Source organism: Mus pahari, chromosome 7, assembly GCF_900095145.1.
Source record: "Mus pahari chromosome 7, PAHARI_EIJ_v1.1, whole genome shotgun sequence".
Taxonomy (NCBI): Eukaryota; Metazoa; Chordata; class Mammalia; order Rodentia; family Muridae; genus Mus; species Mus pahari.
The window spans coordinates 94982093-95002175 of NC_034596.1; the positions used below are offsets into that span (position 1 = coordinate 94982093).

The 20083-nt window shown below is 47.5% G+C and overlaps 1 protein-coding gene across 6 annotated transcripts in view; it reads right to left on the reverse strand.

The window, feature by feature from the left end:
- Ttc7b (tetratricopeptide repeat domain 7B) overlaps positions 1-20083 on the reverse strand; it is a 216906-nt gene that overhangs the window by 179605 nt on the left and 17218 nt on the right. For 4 of the 6 annotated variants that reach the window (XM_021201845.1, XM_029541062.1, XM_029541061.1 and 1 more), the window contains exons 2-3: positions 14762-14916; positions 9856-10024 (exon numbers count right to left, since the gene is read on the reverse strand). In XM_021201845.1, coding sequence (XP_021057504.1) covers positions 9856-10024; positions 14762-14916 — 324 coding nt within the window. Of the gene's footprint in view, positions 1-9855; positions 10025-14761; positions 14917-20083 lie in introns of those variants that run through there. The other 2 variants (XM_021201846.2, XM_029541063.1) reach the window with 2 other exon arrangements.

A 20083-nucleotide genomic window follows, 5' to 3' on the forward strand; every position in this document is an offset into this window, starting at 1 on the left:
CAGCCTGGTCTACACAGTGAGTTCCAGGACAGCCAGGGCTACACAGAGAAACCCTGTCTCGAAAAACAAAACAAAACAAACAAACAAACAAAAAAAAAAACAAAAAAAAAAACCTCGACAATATTTTTAAATGAAAGAAGGCATTTCACGTTCACGGATTAGAAGATGACAATACTGTCCAAATACACCTACAGAATCAACAGTGCCCTGATCAAAATTTCCCTGCCCTAATTTACAATCTGTCCTAAAATTTACATGGAAATTCAAGGACTCTAAAGAGCTGAAACAATCTTGAGAAGGAAAAACCCACCTGATGACTTTCCAAGTTCAGAGCATCCTACAGGGATACAGGGACGATGACCTCGCAGTACGAAGGACAGGTTCAGTGGCCAAGGGATGAGCAACCACATTAATATTCAACAACAAGGATGGTGAGACAGTTTAGTGGAAAAAGAATTGTCTCCTTAACAAATGATTCTAGAATAACAGGAACTCCACAGGCAAAGGAATAAATTTGTATCTTGCCTTCATTAAAATAAATAAAAATTAACTCATAATGGAGTTATGAGACCTAAGTCTACCAATTAACATCACAACACTTTTATACAATACACTAAAGGAATAAGTCTTGTCTGTGTTGATAGGCAATGGTTTCCATATAGAAAACCAACAAAAACTCAGCTTTTGTATTTCAAGGGGCATTGCTGGAGGGAAAAAAAAAATTACTATTCCTCTGCTATAGAAGCACAGTAATGGAGTGACTCCTAATAGCATGTCGTTATGTCCACAGAGCAGAGAATCACCCAGCCCTCAATAGTCAGAGGAGCTTCTTGTAGTGTGTGTTAGTTAACATGGAGACCCACAACTGGACAACGTGCAGAAGGTGAGAAACTTTGGAGCATTTAGCCCTAAAGGGGAAACTCCATCAAACTCCTCCTCTCAGGGCTCAGGGCTCAAAGCAGAAGAGGAGGAGGAAAGAGCCAGGAGATGTCAGATGGCTGCCGGGACAGTGTCATCCAGACACAACAGGTCTGATATATACATGAACAGGCAGGGGCACACATGGTGACACTAGACAGAATCCCATCATGGAGGAGAGGGAGAGAACACAAAATCTCACTCCTATTTGCAACTGGTAGCTGCTGGGTGCAGGAAAACTTAGTTTTCTTCAGTGAGGTGGAAGTAGGTGCATTAGTCGTGCCTAAGGGCAGGCCTCATGCTCGGGAGGAACTGGCTAACACAAAATGGAATCCATGGTTTGGTTTGGTTTTGTAAGTGAAAGAAAGGATATGAAGTTGTGTGGGTGGGGTGAGGGTCTGGGGGGAGTTAAGAGAGGTGAAAGGTTATAATTAAAGCATAATTACATCATTTTTTAAAGGAAAGAAAGTTAAAGAAAGCACAGACTGAGATGAAATATTTACAGGCCACACGCTGGCAAAATGATCTATAGCTAAAATGTAAACAAACAAAAACTACTGCAGCTCAGTAGACAAAAAGGAGCAGATAACCTCAATATATCTCTCTTTGAAGAGACAATAAAGGGCAAAAGGGTGACAACTGCTCAGTGTCATCCGTCACTGGGGAGACATAGACAAAAATTAGAGTGGATATGGATAGCCTCACATAATGGCCATGTCAGAAGGGGATGGAGGGGTGGCTCAGTGGTTAAGAGTGCATAGTGCTCTTGCAGAGAACCACGGCTGATTCCCGGAACACTTATCAGAAGGCCCACAGCCTCCCAGAACTCCAGATCCTGAGGATCTGACGCCCTCTTGTGGTTTCTGTGGGAACTGCACTCCCTCACTGTACAATTCACACTCAGACACATACACATGCCCATAATTTAAAACTAGATTAAAAATGTTTAAATGACAGATACTAACAAATGCTGACAAGGATCTGAAGGAAAAAGGACCCTGCACAGGTAAAATCCTTTGAGAAAGAGTTACCACACGACCCTGTAAGGCTAGCATGTACTCTCTAGTAGGTACACGGTCACATGAAAATACATGCTCACCCTAAATCTGTGCCAGCTACTTACAGCAGCATCGATTCAGCCATTAAAAACTGATACACACCCTAACATCTAAGAGCCTTGAAAGCATGCGAAGTGAAAGAAGTCAGACTCAAAAACTTATTAAACCTTAATTTATATAAGATTTCTGGAATGGATAAATCTATAGAGAAAGACTGCATAGCAGTTAACTGAGTGTTGGGTGGGCTGGACCCTGGGAGGTAACTGCTATCTAATGAGCATAAGCGTCTTCTGACACGTGATGACGTTTTCTAAAATCAACGGTGATGGTTACACAACTCCAAATATACTAAAAACTGCCGCATTATATACTTTAATGGTTAGATTTTATGGCAAAATATGTGAGTTATATATCAATAAATTTGTTAGAAACAAACAAACAATCGGGCATCAAGATATGTCCCAGTGGGTAAAGGTACTTGCACACAGTACTGACAACCTGAGTTCAACCCCAGACTCCACTGATGGCAGGAGAGGATCAACTCCTGAGTTGTCCTATAACCTCCACATGCACACACATAACCACACATGTGCACACTCACAGACACACGCAAACTGTTTAAGCTTTACACAGAGTATTCTGGAAAGATGGCAGAACAGAAGTAGGTCTTCCAACTTAGGCAATGCGGCACAGGCGTGATTTGTCTGTTATACCATGCTGGCCACATAGAGGAGGCTGGGCCCCCACACTGAAGGAAGACAGGTACACACAGGCACACACAGCACACATAGGCACACACAGCACACACAGGCACACACAACACACACAGGTACACAGCACACACAGGCACACACAGCACACACAGGTAAACAGCACACACAGGCACACACAACACACACACGTAAACAGCACACACAGGCACACACAGGCACACACAGGCACACACAGCAAACACAGGTACACAGCACACACAGGCACACACAGCACACACAAAGCACATAGGCACAGCACATACAACACACACAGGTACACAGCACACATAGGCACACACAGCACACACAGGCACACATAGCACACACAACACACACAGGTACACAGCACACACAGGCACACACAGCACACACAACACACACAGGTACACAGCACACACAGGCACACACAGCACGCACAGGCATACACAGCACACGCAAAACACACAGGCACACAGCACACACAGGCACACAGAGGCACGGAGGCCATGCTGGTCAGCTTTTCATTGCTGGGGCACACACCTGAGAAACCAACTTAAAGGGTGGAAGGTTTCTTGCAATCACAGTCACAGAGGTTTGCTCAGCATTGTGTGGCCTGTTCTGAGCTATGACACTGTGGTGGTGAGGGTACAGTGGCTGAGCTGCAGGGGCGGAGACAAGGCGGATCCTTGGAGAGCATTCCCCCAGTTAGCCCACTTCCCATTATCTCCCAACAGAGCTCCACCAGCAGGGGCTCAAGCCTTCAACGCACCCACGAGCCCAGGAGGACACTTCACATTCCAATCTGAACACAATCTAGCTATTCTACACAACAATCTAGAAATCCTTCTCTTTTGACACAGACTCTATTTCTGGGAACTTTGTGATGGGAGCCATGAGGAACGACACAAAGGCCAGGCTATGAGGGTGCAGCTGACTTAGGGATAATGGTGAGACACTAAAACAAGAGAGAAGTCCAAAGTAGAAGCCTAAGTGACACCTTGCCCACACGAGGAAAGAAACTTGGGTAGCTCCTAAAAACTGCAGAGATCATATACTGTTGGGAAAGGTGTTCAAGAACTCTCACACGGTGGAAATATACAAGTCATGGATCAGAGTCTGTAATAAAATTTCATTCTTACAGAAAAACCCAAACTCATGAATGGCAAGTGTACAGGGGATCTGGGAGGACACAGAGTGGATTGCCGATGCTATGCCTCTCGATGTGTCTGCACACTGGATAGATGATACACACACTCTTTGTCTACATTGTAGGCAAGGATCGAGACATCAACCCCAGGGACAGCTGGCTGCACTCCTGGCCCCAGTTAGACCTTTAACCCAGCAGGGAAGTGTGCAAGAGAGCAAAGCCTATGTGATCTGTGATGTAAAGATGCAGAGGGATGAGGAGGGAGCCATTGCAGTCACCTGCAAGGATGCAGAGGGATGAGGAGGGAGCCATCGCAGTCACCTGCTGCTCTGCTCCTGACCTTGGGCACACTAAGGTGACACTACATAAAGACCCTTCACTTGACCTGCATTTGCATGTTCCAAACCATCTTCTCGTTGTCCCCTTTGATGTCCTCCATACTTTTGTAGGGGAAAAACCATGAGAGTCCGATTAAATATCTTACAAGTCACAGAATAGAATCAGAACAAAACAGTTGAGTGTCTGACATCAGGGTCTTAATGCACACTACAGGATCACACAGATTCTGGACTCCATGAGCTTCACCTAGAGCCTCAGCTCTGTACTGACCAGATCTCGGCTTCTTTGCAGGGAGACAACCCTATAATACCAGAGAGTCCCACAAGTGTATTTCCACAGGTCTGTCACCCTCCACACCAGCTCAGAGCTCTTTACAAAGGCCAGTCCAAGGGAGCCATGACTGTTGCAAAGGTTTCTGGGAACAGACTGACACTGGATCTCTGTCCAAACTCTGAGGTCAGACAGATGTAGCTTTCCTGGAGAACCCTGTGCACACGCACAATCACGCGCAATCACTCCTCCATTCTTCAGACCGCTCTTCCCCGGGAGCCGTGCTTCTTCAGGGTTTACTTACTAGACGGGTCTGTCTGAAGACCATAGTGACCCTGTCACAGAGCAGCCACCTGGCCCCTCCCTGCTTTGACTATCAGGGTTGCCTCATTGAAGAGAGGGAATAGAAGGCCCTGAACCTATTTGAGGACTCTTGCTCAGAAGAGTCACCACTGTGGACGTCTGTCACGGGCATTGCCCTCCCCCCCCCCGATTCCCTAGTGGGCTACCCCTCTTCACAGGCTTGGCTCATTGTGGTTGCAATGTACATATCATAGGTAACTGGACCAAGGATGGGGGTGCAATCCTGCCAGCACCAGCAAGACTTACTAAGATTACCCTTAAGCAACAGACCCAAGAAAAATAGGACCTAGATGCTCCACTCATCCCAACCTAACAGGAACCAGCAGGAGGGTGGGCCACCGGGGAATCAGAGAGAAAGGATCCAAGTCTGTTCTGAATCTGCACAACCCAGAGGTTTACTTGGGTTCCTTCCATCTAAAGAAGTTTTGGTAGAACTTCAAAGGAGTCTTCAGCCTGAGCTGAGGTCAGTGTGTCATACACTGCTGTCCTGTGTATGTCCAAGGCAGGAGCTGTGCCCCCAAGTCCATGGAGTCTGTGCAGCACAGCATTAGTTGCTGGCTTTGGATTATACCACCTCTTCCACGTTTGTGCAGAGCATACCTGTGCATTTCCCCCGCTCAGCAGGCAGTTGGAGTGGGCAGAGGCATGGCAGGCAGCTTCCTACCACTTCTGCACCTGCCCCAGCAGCTACTGCACCTCTCTAACCAAATCCAAGACCACCCTCAGATTCTCCACTGCCTGCCACCCCTATGGAGTCTCTACCAGCAAACAGGAGCAGGCTGAACTACTGAGCTTTGGTAGCTTTTCCTGGGACCAAGCAAAGGAGCCATCTGGCCCACAAGCCTTTAGCCCATGGCCTAGAAAGAACAGAGTGGCTGTGCCACCTACCTGGGTGCTTCAGGCACAGAGATGGGCAGCCTGGAACCAACCCCACTATACCTAAATTCTCTCAGCACCCAACGACAGAGCCTCAACCATGGCCTGAGAGCATCAAGAAGCCCATCTCCATCCCTAAGAAAATCAGGGCAACTGCCTGGGGATACTATTCCAGGAGGGGAAAAAGGCTTTGAAAGGAAATTCACTCCCTAAGTCACACTGTTGGGGTGTCACGTCTTCCTGACATATGGAACTGTTAGAGTTTGCCCTAAGGAAAAAGGGTGAATACACTCTGGTTGCTTTGTTTTCTTTTGAGTGAGAGAAAAATCCTAATAAAAGATAGATACATGCTTCCTGGGTGGTCTCAATGTGTCATCTTTTTAGAGCATGGTAATGTTCAAGTCACAACTGCCCACTCTGTAAATTCCCAAGCCAATGTGTCTTGAGCATTTTTTGAGAGCATCCATGTGCCCAGAACTAAGGAAAATGTGGTGGAAAATGAACAATGCCTGATAGGGAATGCCAGTCATGAGTGGACCACCTCCAGGGTGAATACCTGTCATGAATGGACCATCTCCAAGGTTAATGCCAGTCATGAGTGGACCATCTCCAGGGTGAATGCCAGTCATGAGTGGACTATCTCCAGGGTGAATACCAGTCATGAGTGGACCATCTCCAGGGTGAATGCCAGTCATCTGCAGATCATCTCCGAAATGTTGATGTCAACAGTTGTGACTTGAACTTGGCTAGCTCTGTTCTGGGGGGGAAGGCCCCTCAAACTCAACAATCCAGGAGCTTCTCTCTTCGTTGACAGACAGTCCAGATCTGCCTACAGGCTGATCACACTGAACTCAAGTGTGTGGGTGTGTGAAGACACTGTGCTTTCAAGCTGAGACTGGGGAAGGCACATACCTTTTTATAATGTCTTCAGCTTAAAGACTGTGGCTCCCAAGCTTTGGGGAACCTGGTAGACCTGTGAAAGCTCTGGCCCAAGAGCTCTCCTGACCTCTGTGCAGCCCACTGTGGAGGACAGATGTCCCAGTTCCTTCTCTCACACGCCACCTTAGGAGCAGGCACCTGATGCACAGCGTGGGTGCTCAGGGCAAGGGCGTAGGACTGGTTAGTTTGAAGCAGTGAGGTGGGTGGAAAGCGCTGAGATGCACTGCAAGGGTGAGCACGCTCATAATTAGTAGTCACCTCTGCCCTGCTATCCTCTCCACTCACTGCCAAGAAGCAGAGAGGTCTGTAAACTCTGCACTCTGGAGGATGGACCTGGCTCCTGCTTGGTAGGGGATTTCAAAGCTGAGGATCCATCCCGGCAAGGGGCTCCAGCCCACTCCTGACAAAGAGTTGCGTGGGCATGCCTGCCTCTTCAAGAAACAGTTCTTGAGTTGACTGCACACCCCAACATGAAAGGCCTTCTGTGATGAAATCATTAATTCAAGCTTTTCCATGTCAGTCCTGGACAAGCCTAACGAAGCTGAGCATACTCAGCCAAGCCCAGGCAATCCTGCTTCCCTCGCTGCCCTGAGCTCTGGGTGCTCACTCCTCCTTCCCAAGCAGCTCTTCAGGACTCATCTTCAGATAAGCTGTCCCTAGAGGTAGCCCTCCAACCTATCCAGGAAGTACCACCAAGAGGCAGCAGTGTGTTCATGCAAGAAAGCCAGCCTCTCCCTTGTCCCTAACTGGATGCTCCAGTTACCAGAAGAGGTGCATCCACTTGGGGTCAAGTCCAAAGGACACTTCAGAACAAAAACAAGCAACCTTTGCCCCTCTGCCAGATGCTGTATTGAGTGTTTTTTAAGTATCCTACCCCCAACTCATGACTATTATCCTCTACAGTGAGGAAACCGAGAGCCAATGAGAGCATTCCTTCCTTGCCCACAAGCCTCGGAGCTGGATCCTCCAAGACCCTATGAATCACACCAGAGACGTCGAACTCAAGAAAAGAGAGAAGAGCAGATAAGGGTTCTGCAAAGTTCCTCAGCACAGAATGCTTTCTTGTTCGAGGACAGATGCCACAGAACTGAGGTGAAACGCTTCTCCTCAAAAGATTCTCCTTGTTAAGAGCTGGAGAGTGGTGGAGTTTGCTGTGAGACTGTGGTGTCTCTTAGTAATGTCAGAAGCTTCACTTACCAAGTCTCACCGACATGCCTGCCTACACACAAGCTGAACAAGGATGACTCCAACAGACATGCCAAAGCAGATGGAGACAAGACCACAAGGCCTCAACCATACACAAAGAACTGAAGGAAATTAGGGAAGACTGAGAATGGAAGAATAGCCTTTCCCAGAGAGTAGCACATCAACTGGTTATCCAATACCAGATGATCAGCCCTGAAATATATATACAAGTAACATTATACAGCTGAACAGGTCATACTAGGAATATCTGTATCTATATGTCTATCTGTCTATCTATGAACCTATCTATCTACCTATCTATCTATGAATATCTGATCTATCTACCTATCTATGAATATCTGATCTATCTATGAATATCTGATCTATCTATCATCTATGAATATCTGATATATCAACAGCCAATGGAAAAAGAGGCCATAATTTGAAAGAGAACGAGAGGGGTAAATGAGAGAATTTAGAGGGTGGAAAGAGAAGGGAGAAATGATGGAATTATAATCTCAAAAATAAAAATGTCACAAAAGAAAGGAAGGAAGAAGGAATGAAGGGAGGGAGGGAGGGAAGAAGGAAAGTAGAGAAGGAGGAAGGGAAAGAGAGAGGGAGGGAGGGAGGGAGCAAGGGGAGAGAGGGAGAGAGGGAAGAAAAGAGAGAGATGAAAGGCTCGCTGAATCCTGGCCGGCCTGAGTTCTTCCTAGCTGAGAACCCTAGGCAAGTTACCCAGCCTCCTGGGCCCAGGTTTCCTCCTCTGTAAGACAGAAAGAGCAATGGTCAGCCTTATGTGAACACCGAGTAAGATTTAAAAGGTTACTTTTTACACTAATTCACAGATTGGCTTCGAAGGACGGTGCCCATCGCACAGAGTGCACTGTCAAGAGCAGTAGCATCTCTTCCCATCTGATAGGGACACTTAGATAATTAGATGAACCTAGCAGAACTGGTGAGGACATCAAGCCTGTCCCAACTCTCTTAAGTAAACCTCAGCCTGGGGCCCTGCTCAGTTCTGAACAGGATGAGTCAGACAGGCTAGGCCACTGGCAACCCACAGCTCAGCAGTATGCAGGTGGCCTGCTCCCTGTCCCTGGGCTAGCCACGGTCAGGTGCAACGTGTACCTAGGACGGTGGGAGGCTGGAAGCAGAAGAGAGGCCTCATGCTGCCCGTTTATGAATGCCATAGCCTTGGGAAGCCCAGTTGTGAGTGTCCCTCCATCTAGAAGCATTCCTGGACCTAGCAGCCCAGAGAACCTCCTTTGGCCTCAGAGCAGGTGCTGTGTCCTCAGCCGTTCACACAGGCTTCTTGTCTGGGCTGCGATAAGAACGTCATTTACTGAATACTGAGTAGATGCCAGATGCCGTACCAAGTGCTTTCTGTACATTATGTGGCCTCCTCCTCACAATCGTATGACACAGATATGGCAGAAGAGGGATCAGCAGCTTGGTGTCGGCACAGACAGACAGTACTGAACTGCCTTCCACCCTTCTCTCCTCATGGAACTACATCCAGTCACACAAGACTGCAAGCTGCTTCCTGCCAGGGGAGAGCTACACTTTCTTTGTCCCTGGAATGGAGACCCTTCAGAGGACTGCTACAGATGGCTACAGATTAACCAACTGGCCTTAATTAACCCAAATATAACACTAACAAATAAAAATAGGGTCTGCCCAGTGGCAGCCAAGTGGTCATATGAAGTGAGTTCCTGTACATGTTGTGCAGCAACTTTATTACCAAAACCTTTTTTTGTTGTTTTTTTTTTCGGGACAGGGTTTCTCTGTATAGCCCTGGCTGTCCTGGAACTCACTCTGTAGACCAGGCTGGCCTCAAACTCAGAAATTCACCTGCCTCTGCCTCCCGAGTGCTGGGATTAAAGGCGGGCTTCACTGCATACATGGTATAGTATCAAGAAACCTGACCAAAATGTAAAAATTATAGAACCGAGGCTCTGAGAAAACAAGATATTCTAGGCACAAGGGTCAACCAGACCCGAGGAGCGGGGGGCGCGGGGAGGGCACTCACCTTTGGTTGCATAGGCTTCAGCAATCATTCGCAACCTGTAGGGAGGCACAGCTGTCAGCGGCAAGTCATCGAGGCCCACCCGGGCATAGATGTTCAGGGCCTCCTTATAATCTCCTTCCACATAAGTCAGCTTGGCCATGATCAGATTGGATTCTTGTAGGAATTCTGACTAGAAGGAAAAAGACAGGAAAAAAAAATTCCTATAATATTGCATGCAATGTTCCCAGGAGTCCTGCCATTGGCTGCAGGACAACTCCACAGAGCCTCTCAGAAAAACTTTCACATGGATGCACATAGCACTATTAGTCACAATAGCCCCAAGGGGTGAATAACCCCAGCACCAATCAAAACATGAGCTAGCCACAAAGTTATACTGTCATAATAAGAAAGAAATGACCTACTAATACATGCCACGACATGCACAAACACACAAAACACACCGAGCGAACAAGAAGTCACAAAAGGCCATTTGATGTAGTGACTCAGTTGGTCACCCAGTCCAGAAGTGCTGAATTTACAGGGCCATCACTATGAGGCTGGCATCAGGGAATGGGAGTGGAGGGGCAGGGTAACTTCTAAAGATTATGGGTTTTTTCTTTCTTTCTTTCTTTCTTTCTTTCTTTTTTTTTTTTTTTTTTTTTTTTTTCAAGACAGGGTTTCTCTCTATGAGAACTGCTAATGGTAACGGTTGCATGACATCATGAATACATTGAACACCATCTTTTTTTTTTTTTTTAAAGATTTATTTATTATTATACATAAGTACACTGTAGCTGTCTTCAGACCCACCAGGAAAGGATGTCAGAGCTCATTACGGGTGGTTGTGAGCCACCATGTGGTTGCTGGGATTTGAACTCAGGACCTTTGGAAGAGCAGTCAGTGCTCTTACCCACTGAGCCATCTCACCAGCCCTGAACACCATCTTTTAACTGTACACTTTGAATGGGAAGTTGGCTCAATGAGAAAATAAAACCCTACAGCTCCCCACAGACTTGAGCTGGACCAAGGAGGAAGAAAGGCTTCCAGAATAAAGTAAAAAATGTGAACACTGGCTCAAAAGAGGGAGGTGTGACGTCCAGGTGGGTCCACCCCAACTCGGTGGAGCTACACCCAAGACAGAAGCCAAACCACATGAGGCCAAGATTTCCAAAGGTAGGAAGGACCTTTCCCATGAAGCCAATCATGCCTGGGAGGTTGAGGTCACGGACCAGGATCCTTTCCTTGACGCTGAGGGCTGTGATGGCTAAGGGGCCACCCCCTACCCCATCTATGTACCAACCTCATCTTCTGCCTGTCTCCATACCCCTTATCAGCCAGAGAGAGAGGAAGCACCCAGCTGCCCAGATAAGGGACGCCCACTGTCCTCTCCCAGGTCAAGTTTATGTGTGCCTAGAAACACATAAGCTGTAGCATTAGTGGACTGGAAGACAAGACACCCCTGCGCATCTGAGTAGAGCAGCTGTGCCACCCATGGTGGCCTCCAGGCAATCTCAGAAGGGAACAAAGGCACCAGGCTGCCTGGAGAAGATGGAAGGGTGAGCAGTGAGGGCCAACGGCAGCCATTGGAGTCTGGAGTGGCCCAAGGGAGACGCATCTGGGTAAGAATCCAGAAGACATGGATGAAAGCAGACTCGTGAAGGGAGAAAAGGCTAAGCCCCTGTGGTAGTTTGAATATGCTTGGCCCAGGAAGTGGCACTATTAGGAGCTGTGGCCTTTTTGGAGTAGGTGTGGCCTTGTTGAATGATGTGTGTCACTGTAGGTGTGGACTTTAACATCCCTGTCCTAGCTACCTGGAAGCCAGTTTTTTTCTAGGTTGCCTTCAGCTGAAGATGTAGAAGTCTCAGCTCCTCCTGCACCATGCCTGCCTGGATGCTGCCATGTTCCTGCCTTGATAATGAACTGAACCTCTAAACCTGTAAGCCAATCCCAATTAAATGCTGTCCTTATAAGAGTTGTCTTGGTCATGGTGTCTGTTCACAGCAATAAAGCCCTTAGACAGCCCCCCACCACAAGAGCACTCCACCATCAGAAAGGCTTCCTACAGAATCCCCTGGCACCTTCCGCAGACCTCTGGAACTTGTGTTTAGTGGGGATAGAGGTCCTGTTTGGGAAGATGACAGGGTTTCTGACGTACCACTTACTGCCACTGAGCTACACACCTGCAAATGGCAAAACGAGAAACAAGTTTATGCTCCATGTATTTGCCACAAGAAATGCATAGTTTTAAAAAAGAAAGCTGAAGGGTCATCTAAAATCAGCTTGGATAAAATGATAAGACCAGAGGCAGAGGGCAGATTGCCTGGGAGAACCTTGCTGGCTGAGTCCACCTGCAGCACTTAGCTTCCCTGCTCTATGAAGAGCCCGAGGAACAGAGCCACAGCACAGTTTTCTTGTCCTCTGACCTCTGGGCCCAGGTCTCTCTTGGCTGCATTGCCGGCTGCTCTGTTCTTTGCATATCTTGAGTCAGTGGAGACACTAGATTTACGGCCAAGGAAAGAAGCTGCACTTTAGCCAATGTGAACAGAGAACACATCTAAGCAAAACCTGTGTAACTCTACAACATTCTTTATAAGTCAGGGGAAGGTAAAAAAAAAAAAAAACACAGCAACTGGAGAAAAAGTCTTTGGTGGGTGGTGATATATAATAATAATAATAATAAAATAATATTATTATATATAATATATATTATTACATATAATAATATAATAATAAAGGACACATGTCCAGCGTATTGTGGTAGAGCTTTAGAGAACTTCCACATTTGAGCCTCAGGACAATCCTGTGAAATAGGAAGTTCAGAGAGGCTAAGGAACATTCCAAGATCACATGGCTTATAAAGCCAGAACTGGAACTAACTCTGGAATTCCAACATGTTTAAGTATATTGGGTTGCAGAAGATGGAGAGAAGAGACTGAAATAAATGGCTAACTTTCCCAAGTAAAGGAAAGGAGTTAGATAAAGAAATAAGCTAGACATCTCTTAATATGCATTCACGGTGTCATCCCTCCAAGACCCTGGGTGGATCCCTGTGGCTGTCATCATTGCCACAGGGATCCACTGCTCCTCCACTTTCTGCTGCTGACTAACACCCACCAAAGTCACCAGGAGTCCATGGTTAAGAAAAGATGCCAGGTACCCAACTATACCCTAACTGTGAGCTGAGGGCCAGCATGGCCCATGGGTTAGCGAGTGAAGACCAGCTTCTAAGGCTCCAACGACCAAGTTTTATGACAGCAAAGCCCTTGAGCAGGCCTCCAGGGCCATGCTGTGACAAACAATAACCACACACAGAGACTGCTCATTCGGAGCGGCTTCCAGAGCCATGACATAAGAGTACTTGTGCCAACATTATTTAAGACCTGTTGCAACCGAGCAGAGGAGGTAGCCAGATGACAGAAGAAAATAGCTCAGAATGCAGGCTCACAGCTTGAAGTAGCCAGAAACTGGGAAGGCCCAAAGAGACCATCTCAAAAAGCCCACGCTAAGCCTACAGAAACTGAGAAGGAAAGGGCTTTCCCAAGGCCACACAGCAAGCTAATAGAAAGCACAACTTTCCAATTTAGAATTTAAATATATATATATATAGCCTCAGGATTGGAGAGATTGCTCAGTGGTAAAGATCATTTGTTGCTCCTGTCCAGGACTTGGGTTTGATTCCCAGCACATAGGGTGGCTTATAACCAACTGGAACGCCAGTTCCTCTGGCCTCTGAAAAAGAAAAGCCTAAAGAATAAGGCATCTCTGGGACTGAGGGGAGAGGTGTACACATAAGACAGTGCAAAGTCAGGAGGCAGTTCAAGAGGATTCTGGGATGGGAAGGGAAAGATTAAGGGAACTTGTCAGATAAAATGAAAAAGAAATCATAGCTCTCAAAGTTCCTCAGAAACTGCTGTCCTCAATGGAAAACACATCCCAGGAATGACGGAGCATCAGCTGAGCAGGCTGGAGCGGTGGTGCCATGAGCTGTGTCAGAGCTAGGACCACCCAGGAGATAGGCCTCTAGGCACACTGTGGGGCTTTGACTTGGCATCTGGGTGTGCCTGTGAGGGAGTAGCTGAGGTGGGGTCTTCATGCTGTATAAAAAGGAAAAGGGGACAAGCTGTCTTAACACAAGCATCCATGTCTCTGTGCTTCCTGACTGTGGATGCGCGCGGCTGCTTCACGCTCCAGCTGCACTGGCTTCTCTCCGGTGATGGATGAAAGACCTTCTCCCCAGAGTTACTTTTGGTTGGGGTATTTCATCACACCACCAGGAAAAGAAATTAGTACATTGAGAGTAGCATCAGAAAGAAGCAAGAGCTGGACTCCAGGCATGGAGGAGGGGCAGGACAAGCAAGGAAAGAGTCAGCTTTTCTGAAATGCAAAGGGGACGGCCAGGTTCACAGGAACCATGCAAGGAGCCGTGGGTGAAAGGGAACAGACGGAATTCTACAGGCCAGAAATGGGATGGATACCGGGACAGGGCTCGAGATAGTCTGGACCCCACGCGTGCGTGCGTGCGTGTGTGTAAAGGGGCTGACAAGGATCAGGGAGGTTCCTGGCTCCCTCCCTCAATGTGGCAATACCAGCCTTATTGACCACATAATTTAACCACATGATTTAAACAGGAAGCTATATATGAATGTTAGTTATAATTAACAATGAGACCTTGTTTCAAGGACCTGGGGGAAAGTGATCCCCTCATTCTGATGGATGTGTTATATGCAGACTCCTACTAGGCTGGGAGCCCCACAGGCCAGCCAGCCGAGGGTTGATACACTGATCATGCAGGGCATGTGCCTGCTAAAGAAGACGACCCCAATACTGTACATGTGTGCTCCAAACACACCCTGCTTACCACACTGTCCCTAGGAGATGATGGCAGTACCCCCTACCATCCCTTCTTGGTCCCTGAGGCACACAGTACCTTGAGGTTCCCTCGGTCCAGGGCAGCGGTCAGATGCTTGCGCACTTCAGTCAGCTGGGGTCTAGGGCCCCGGGGACTGGCTCCCTGCCGTAGGGGCTTCTCCTTCAAATGCTGCTCCAGTTTCGACTCCCCTAGGAGAAGTTCAGCCATATCATCTGCAGAACCAAGTGAGACAATAAAAAAGTAAGAAACGGTCTGTGTGCAGGAAAGTCCCGAGGTCTTCATGCCCCTGGACCTCACGCCCTGCATGCTGAGGCTCTTCTGGAACCTTAGAACCTAAGATTGGGTCTATGTGAGAGACTGCTCTTTAGCAGGGAACATTCCAGCAGTGTTGGCTCAAGCAATAAGTCATTTCTTTGCCACATAGTTATGAACTCCAAGATGGTTACATATTAATTTAGAAATTTAAGATAAGAAGGGAGAAAAGAAATTCTCCTGTAATAGTAAAACATATGATGATCTTGTGAAATATACACAAAGTCCAATGTTGTCTACTTCCAAGAGAAGGGCAGTGAAATCCCCTGTTCTGTCATAGTCTATGTCTGTGACAGGCTTTCAGAGCTTTGCAACAGCGACCTGAATGAAGTCTCTACACACCACGCTACACAGCCCTGCCTTTGAGGAGAGCCCATAAAGTACATATACTGTGTTGAATAGTTATAATCTCCATGCCAGGCTGCTGCTTAATTTCCATTAAAAAGAGGCAAGCAACAGCTCTTTAGAACCCACACATGCAGGCTGTTCTGGATGAACTCATACACCAGTCTGATTGTGGTATGTTTGTCTGTGAGAGACACAGGAACACTACAATTCACAGCCAGTTTGAAAAGGTCTAGAAGATTTACAAGGACCCTATTATTGCCAGGGTCAGGAGACCTCCGCTGGGTCTAGTGGTTACAATGACCTTTAGGTGGATTATTTGGTCAATATTCTGGTCATAGAATGGAGAACAGCTTTTGCCTATACTGCATAAAGTTACACTTAAAACAGTGACCATGGGGAACCCACTACGATCTGGTGGGCAGCCCAGTGCACCTCATCTTTGTGCCAGTCAATCGCACTCTGCAGTTGCCACAAGCCTCAGCACTGTCCTGTCTGTGTCCTAAGGAGCCCATTTCTCAGTGATGAGACTAGAGTTCCAGGGGAGCATCAGCCAACCCCAGAGCACAACATGAGAATTCCTTAGAAGTTTGTAAAGAAAACAAATTTCATGTAACACAGGAAGTCAGGTGGCCTGCAGCAGCTTCCAGTGTCAGAAAGGAAGGAAGTGATGTCAGCAGAGGGCCCAGGGACACTGAGAGTAGCACAGACAGCAAGGGCTGAACCCCAAGAAGGGGAAAAAAACCAGGCATCAGGGAACGCTGTTGTCACAGCTTCCTACAGCCAGTGTGCACTTCACAAGGACAGCATGTCTCAGCTGAAGCTGGCCGCATTTCAAGTGGTCAGTCGCTACCCGTGGCTAGTGGCTGTCACAGTGGGCAAGGTGGGGCCACAGTGTAAGTGTGTTTATCTCTAGCTATGCCTATGACTCTAAAAAGATGCCTAAAATAATTATTAGCAAGACTGCCAGAGTAACAAAATGTGGGATATATTTACATTTTTTTATCTTTATCGCTTGAAGCATATACACAGAACAGAATCTTTTGCTTATTAGTTTGTTTTTAAACAACCCCCCTCCCCCCTGTGTGAGCTGCCCTCTACTTGGACCCCATTGCTAGGATCACAAGGGTGTTAGTGTGCAGCAGGCTAGCAAGGCTCAGTGGTTTTCACTTTGGGTTTTTTTTTTTTCTTGTTTTCATTTTGTTTTATTTTGCTGTTTTAAAAACAGGGTCTTACTATATAGCTCTGGCTGAATACATGTCACTATACAGACCAAGCTAGTCTTGTCTGGAATTCAAGCTCACAAAGACCCGCCTGCCTCGGCTTTGAGGGCACTGGGGTTAAAGGCATGCACTACTGTGCCTGGCCCCAAATCCTTTCATATTACTTACAGGGGGACAAAATAGAACTTTCTCTTAAAAGCTACAAGTTTTGATGTCAGGATATTTATTAACTATAATAATGATAAGATCACTGATCATCAATCTATGCCAACCCTTTTCTACATACTTGGTTTTTATGGTACTGAGAATCAAATTCTGGGCCTCAAGCATGCTAAACAAGAGTTCTACCATTGGACCCCTGCATATTTTAAGGACTGGGGGAAAGAAAGAAAACTACAACGAGCCCGGGATTTGACCTCCGCCTCAGCCTCGATTCCCAGAGGCACATTCTAAGAAAGCATCCTGTACTGCACCCACGCAGATGGCTCCTCGCTACTTTCCCACAGCCCCACCCATCTGCCTGCCTCCCCGCTGCAGGGCCTGCGGCAGAATTCCCAACCGACAACAGCAGAGGAGAGGACCCAGCTACCGGTTCTCACCATGCGACCTCTGACAGCATCAGAATGGCACCCTGTCACCAGAGCCAAGGATGAAAAGGACAGAACAGTGGAGAAGAGGGCAGGGAGGTTACAGTGTTCTAAGATCTGTCAAAGAAGAAACAGGCGTCCACTAGCAGGCGCTTTCTCAGTACACCTGGCCAACAGAGCTTAGGGTCTGACTTTAGCATGCTACCAAAACCACTTCTGAATGGTTTTTACTCTCTAGGTTCCCTTTTAATCTGCCAAGAAAATTATGTTTTCTTTGTCCTCTTGGGAAAAAAAAAAAAAAAGGCAAGTTTCCTGTCACTCATTCTCCCAGCCAGAGCAGAGAATTAGACATCAAGAGCTCTTGCCAAAATACCTTTCAGAGACAGACTCAGCCCTGATACTGGAGGGGTCCTGGGTGGCTGGACTCTACCTGTACCGGCCAGGATCCCACGGGTCCCCAGTTCACATTCTACCAGCAGGAAAAGATGCAGACATCATTAAACCAGCTCTTAGTGCCGGAAGTATCTGGCTACATGCTGGGACAATGAGGCAAAAAGGAAGAAGGAACCCCAAGCCACGGGAATATTAATTTCAGATGGATTAAAGAATTAAGTAGAAAGAGGAGAGGACTGAACAGACTTTCACTCCCCCAAGGGTGGAACTATGGAGAGGACCTTTCTCTTTCTGGCTTAGTCACAAAAACAACATACAGAACAGAAACAAGCTCAGAGACCCTTAGAGAAAGCTAACAGACACAGAGCTGCCTTCAGTTTCCACTTGTGACTCGGGAATGGGGGCCTGCTCTTTGAACTCTGCCCATAAAGCCTTAGATCTGAGCACCTTCCTGTTCCCGCAAGTACTCCCCAGGCACAGTGGAAAGCACAGGCAGGGGCTCCGGCTGCACAGGGAACAGCCACCCTGCAGAGTGGCCAGGCCTATGGCCTCCAGGACAGAGAAGCCCAAGCAGCACCAGGGGGAAAAGAGCCTCAGGCTTAGGCAGCCTGGGGCCAGAATCCAGGCTTACCAGCTGTACGGACAGAGGACTCACCTAACCTCTCCGAGCATCGGTTTCCTCAGCTGGCCACTGTAAGAATCACACAAGAGATGCAATGCATACAGCACGGAGCAGGTGCTAAGCAACACTAGCTACTAGGACTGATCTTTTCTTTCATGAAGGCCCTACTACATCCCAGAATAGTAACCCTGGAGACGGAAAGCTCTCTACGCCCAGTCCTTGTGCACCCGGGGTCTGCAGCATTACCAGAGTAAAGAAGTGCCGGATACCGCTGGCCATCAGCCCAGCCATACCGGGCTCTTACTAAGCACAAGGCCATGTACCCAGCCATTCCTAAAAGCAACATTAAGATGTTGAGACTATCACCATCACCATCTCACAGAGAGAACAGGCAGGAGAGAGAAAGTTCATCCTGGAGCTGGGCTCTGAACCCAGGCAGTTCCTGACACCCTCTCCCCAACATGCCAGGCACAAACCATCCAGGCTTTGGCATCTAGACATGTTCAGCCTTCACTCGAGCCACTCAAGCCCTAGGCTGCAGTTTCCAACTGGACAGGTGGTTTTGGAATCCCCTTCCTGCCCCATTGGCTTAGACTCTGGAAAAATCTGGGTGAGTAGGGGGTGTGGAGGGCCTGAGTCAGACTGGTTGGAAAGTGTATTCCAGTAACTGAAACAGAGCTAAAGCCGGAGGCGAACTTTCAGGTGGATGGACCCAGGGCCCTGGTTCAGCTCTAAACAGAAAACCTACAAGTCCTACGGCCACCACAGCTCAGGGCCTAGAGCACCTGGCTCTTTGGTCCCCCAGGGAAGATAGGGAGGGCTGTAGCCTTTGTCTGCCTCAGAGCAGCTCCCTGGTAGGCTAAGCAGCTGGTATGCAGAAATCTGATACTGAGAAAAATGTCGGGTTTCTTCTCTGTTTTGTGGAGTCCTCAACACCAACACAAAAGTCTCAATCACTCAGTTCATATGTCATTTAGCTCTATTCAAACCACTCCTGGTGTGGCTGTGACCCAAGAGGGGAAAGGCAAGCCTCTATTCACGGAGAGCTGGTTCTGCAGCATCATCCCCTCTGTCGCACAGCGGAGACAGCTGGGCTCTCTGCTTCTCCTGTGTCATGTTGGTGGCCCCCCTCCCAATCTGGCCTTCTTCCAGTGACAGGTAATGGCATTTTCAGTACCTGTGATTTCCCCCAACTCCTAAGTGTTCTGATAAGACACAAACAAGTAGTATTGACAGGAATATAAATTGGCAGGAGTGCCTCCAGGGGCAATTTAGCAATTTCTATATAGTTTATAGTTTATAGACCTGTATCATCTGACTCGGGAATTCCAGGTCTAGGAACTTTTCCCACAGAGCTTTGCATCTTTGAGTACAAATGCATAGTAGAGACAGTTTCCTATACACAGCTCTGCCTGAAATGGTAACAATACATATAGGGACTTGTCTGATGAATGTTTATGTGTCCAATGAAACATAAGGCATCCATTAGACAAATTAAACAAATAGAATTATTTAAGCTCATCTGTGTCATTTAAATATATGAATGGCCCCTGTCTTCAACAAACTCCCCCAGCCTGAGCAACAGGACAGTGTAAGCTATGATAGACACAGACGCTTAGAAAGGGAGGGCTCACTTCCTCTCCCATCTGGCTATCTGTGGTTATCAGTGGACTTGCTCTGGCCTATGTAGATCTGGATTAGGCCAGGCCACTGGGGGCCACAGGAAAGACAATGGCGTTATCTGAGCCACACTGTACATGAGAGAGCCAGACATACAAGAGCAGCAGGCACCAGGACCAGCCCTGTGGCCACAGTCTTGCTGTAAGGCATTGCACTTTGAGCCAGTTTGTTACATAGCAACAGCCAATAATCTCAAAGACAGAGGGTTAATAAAAAA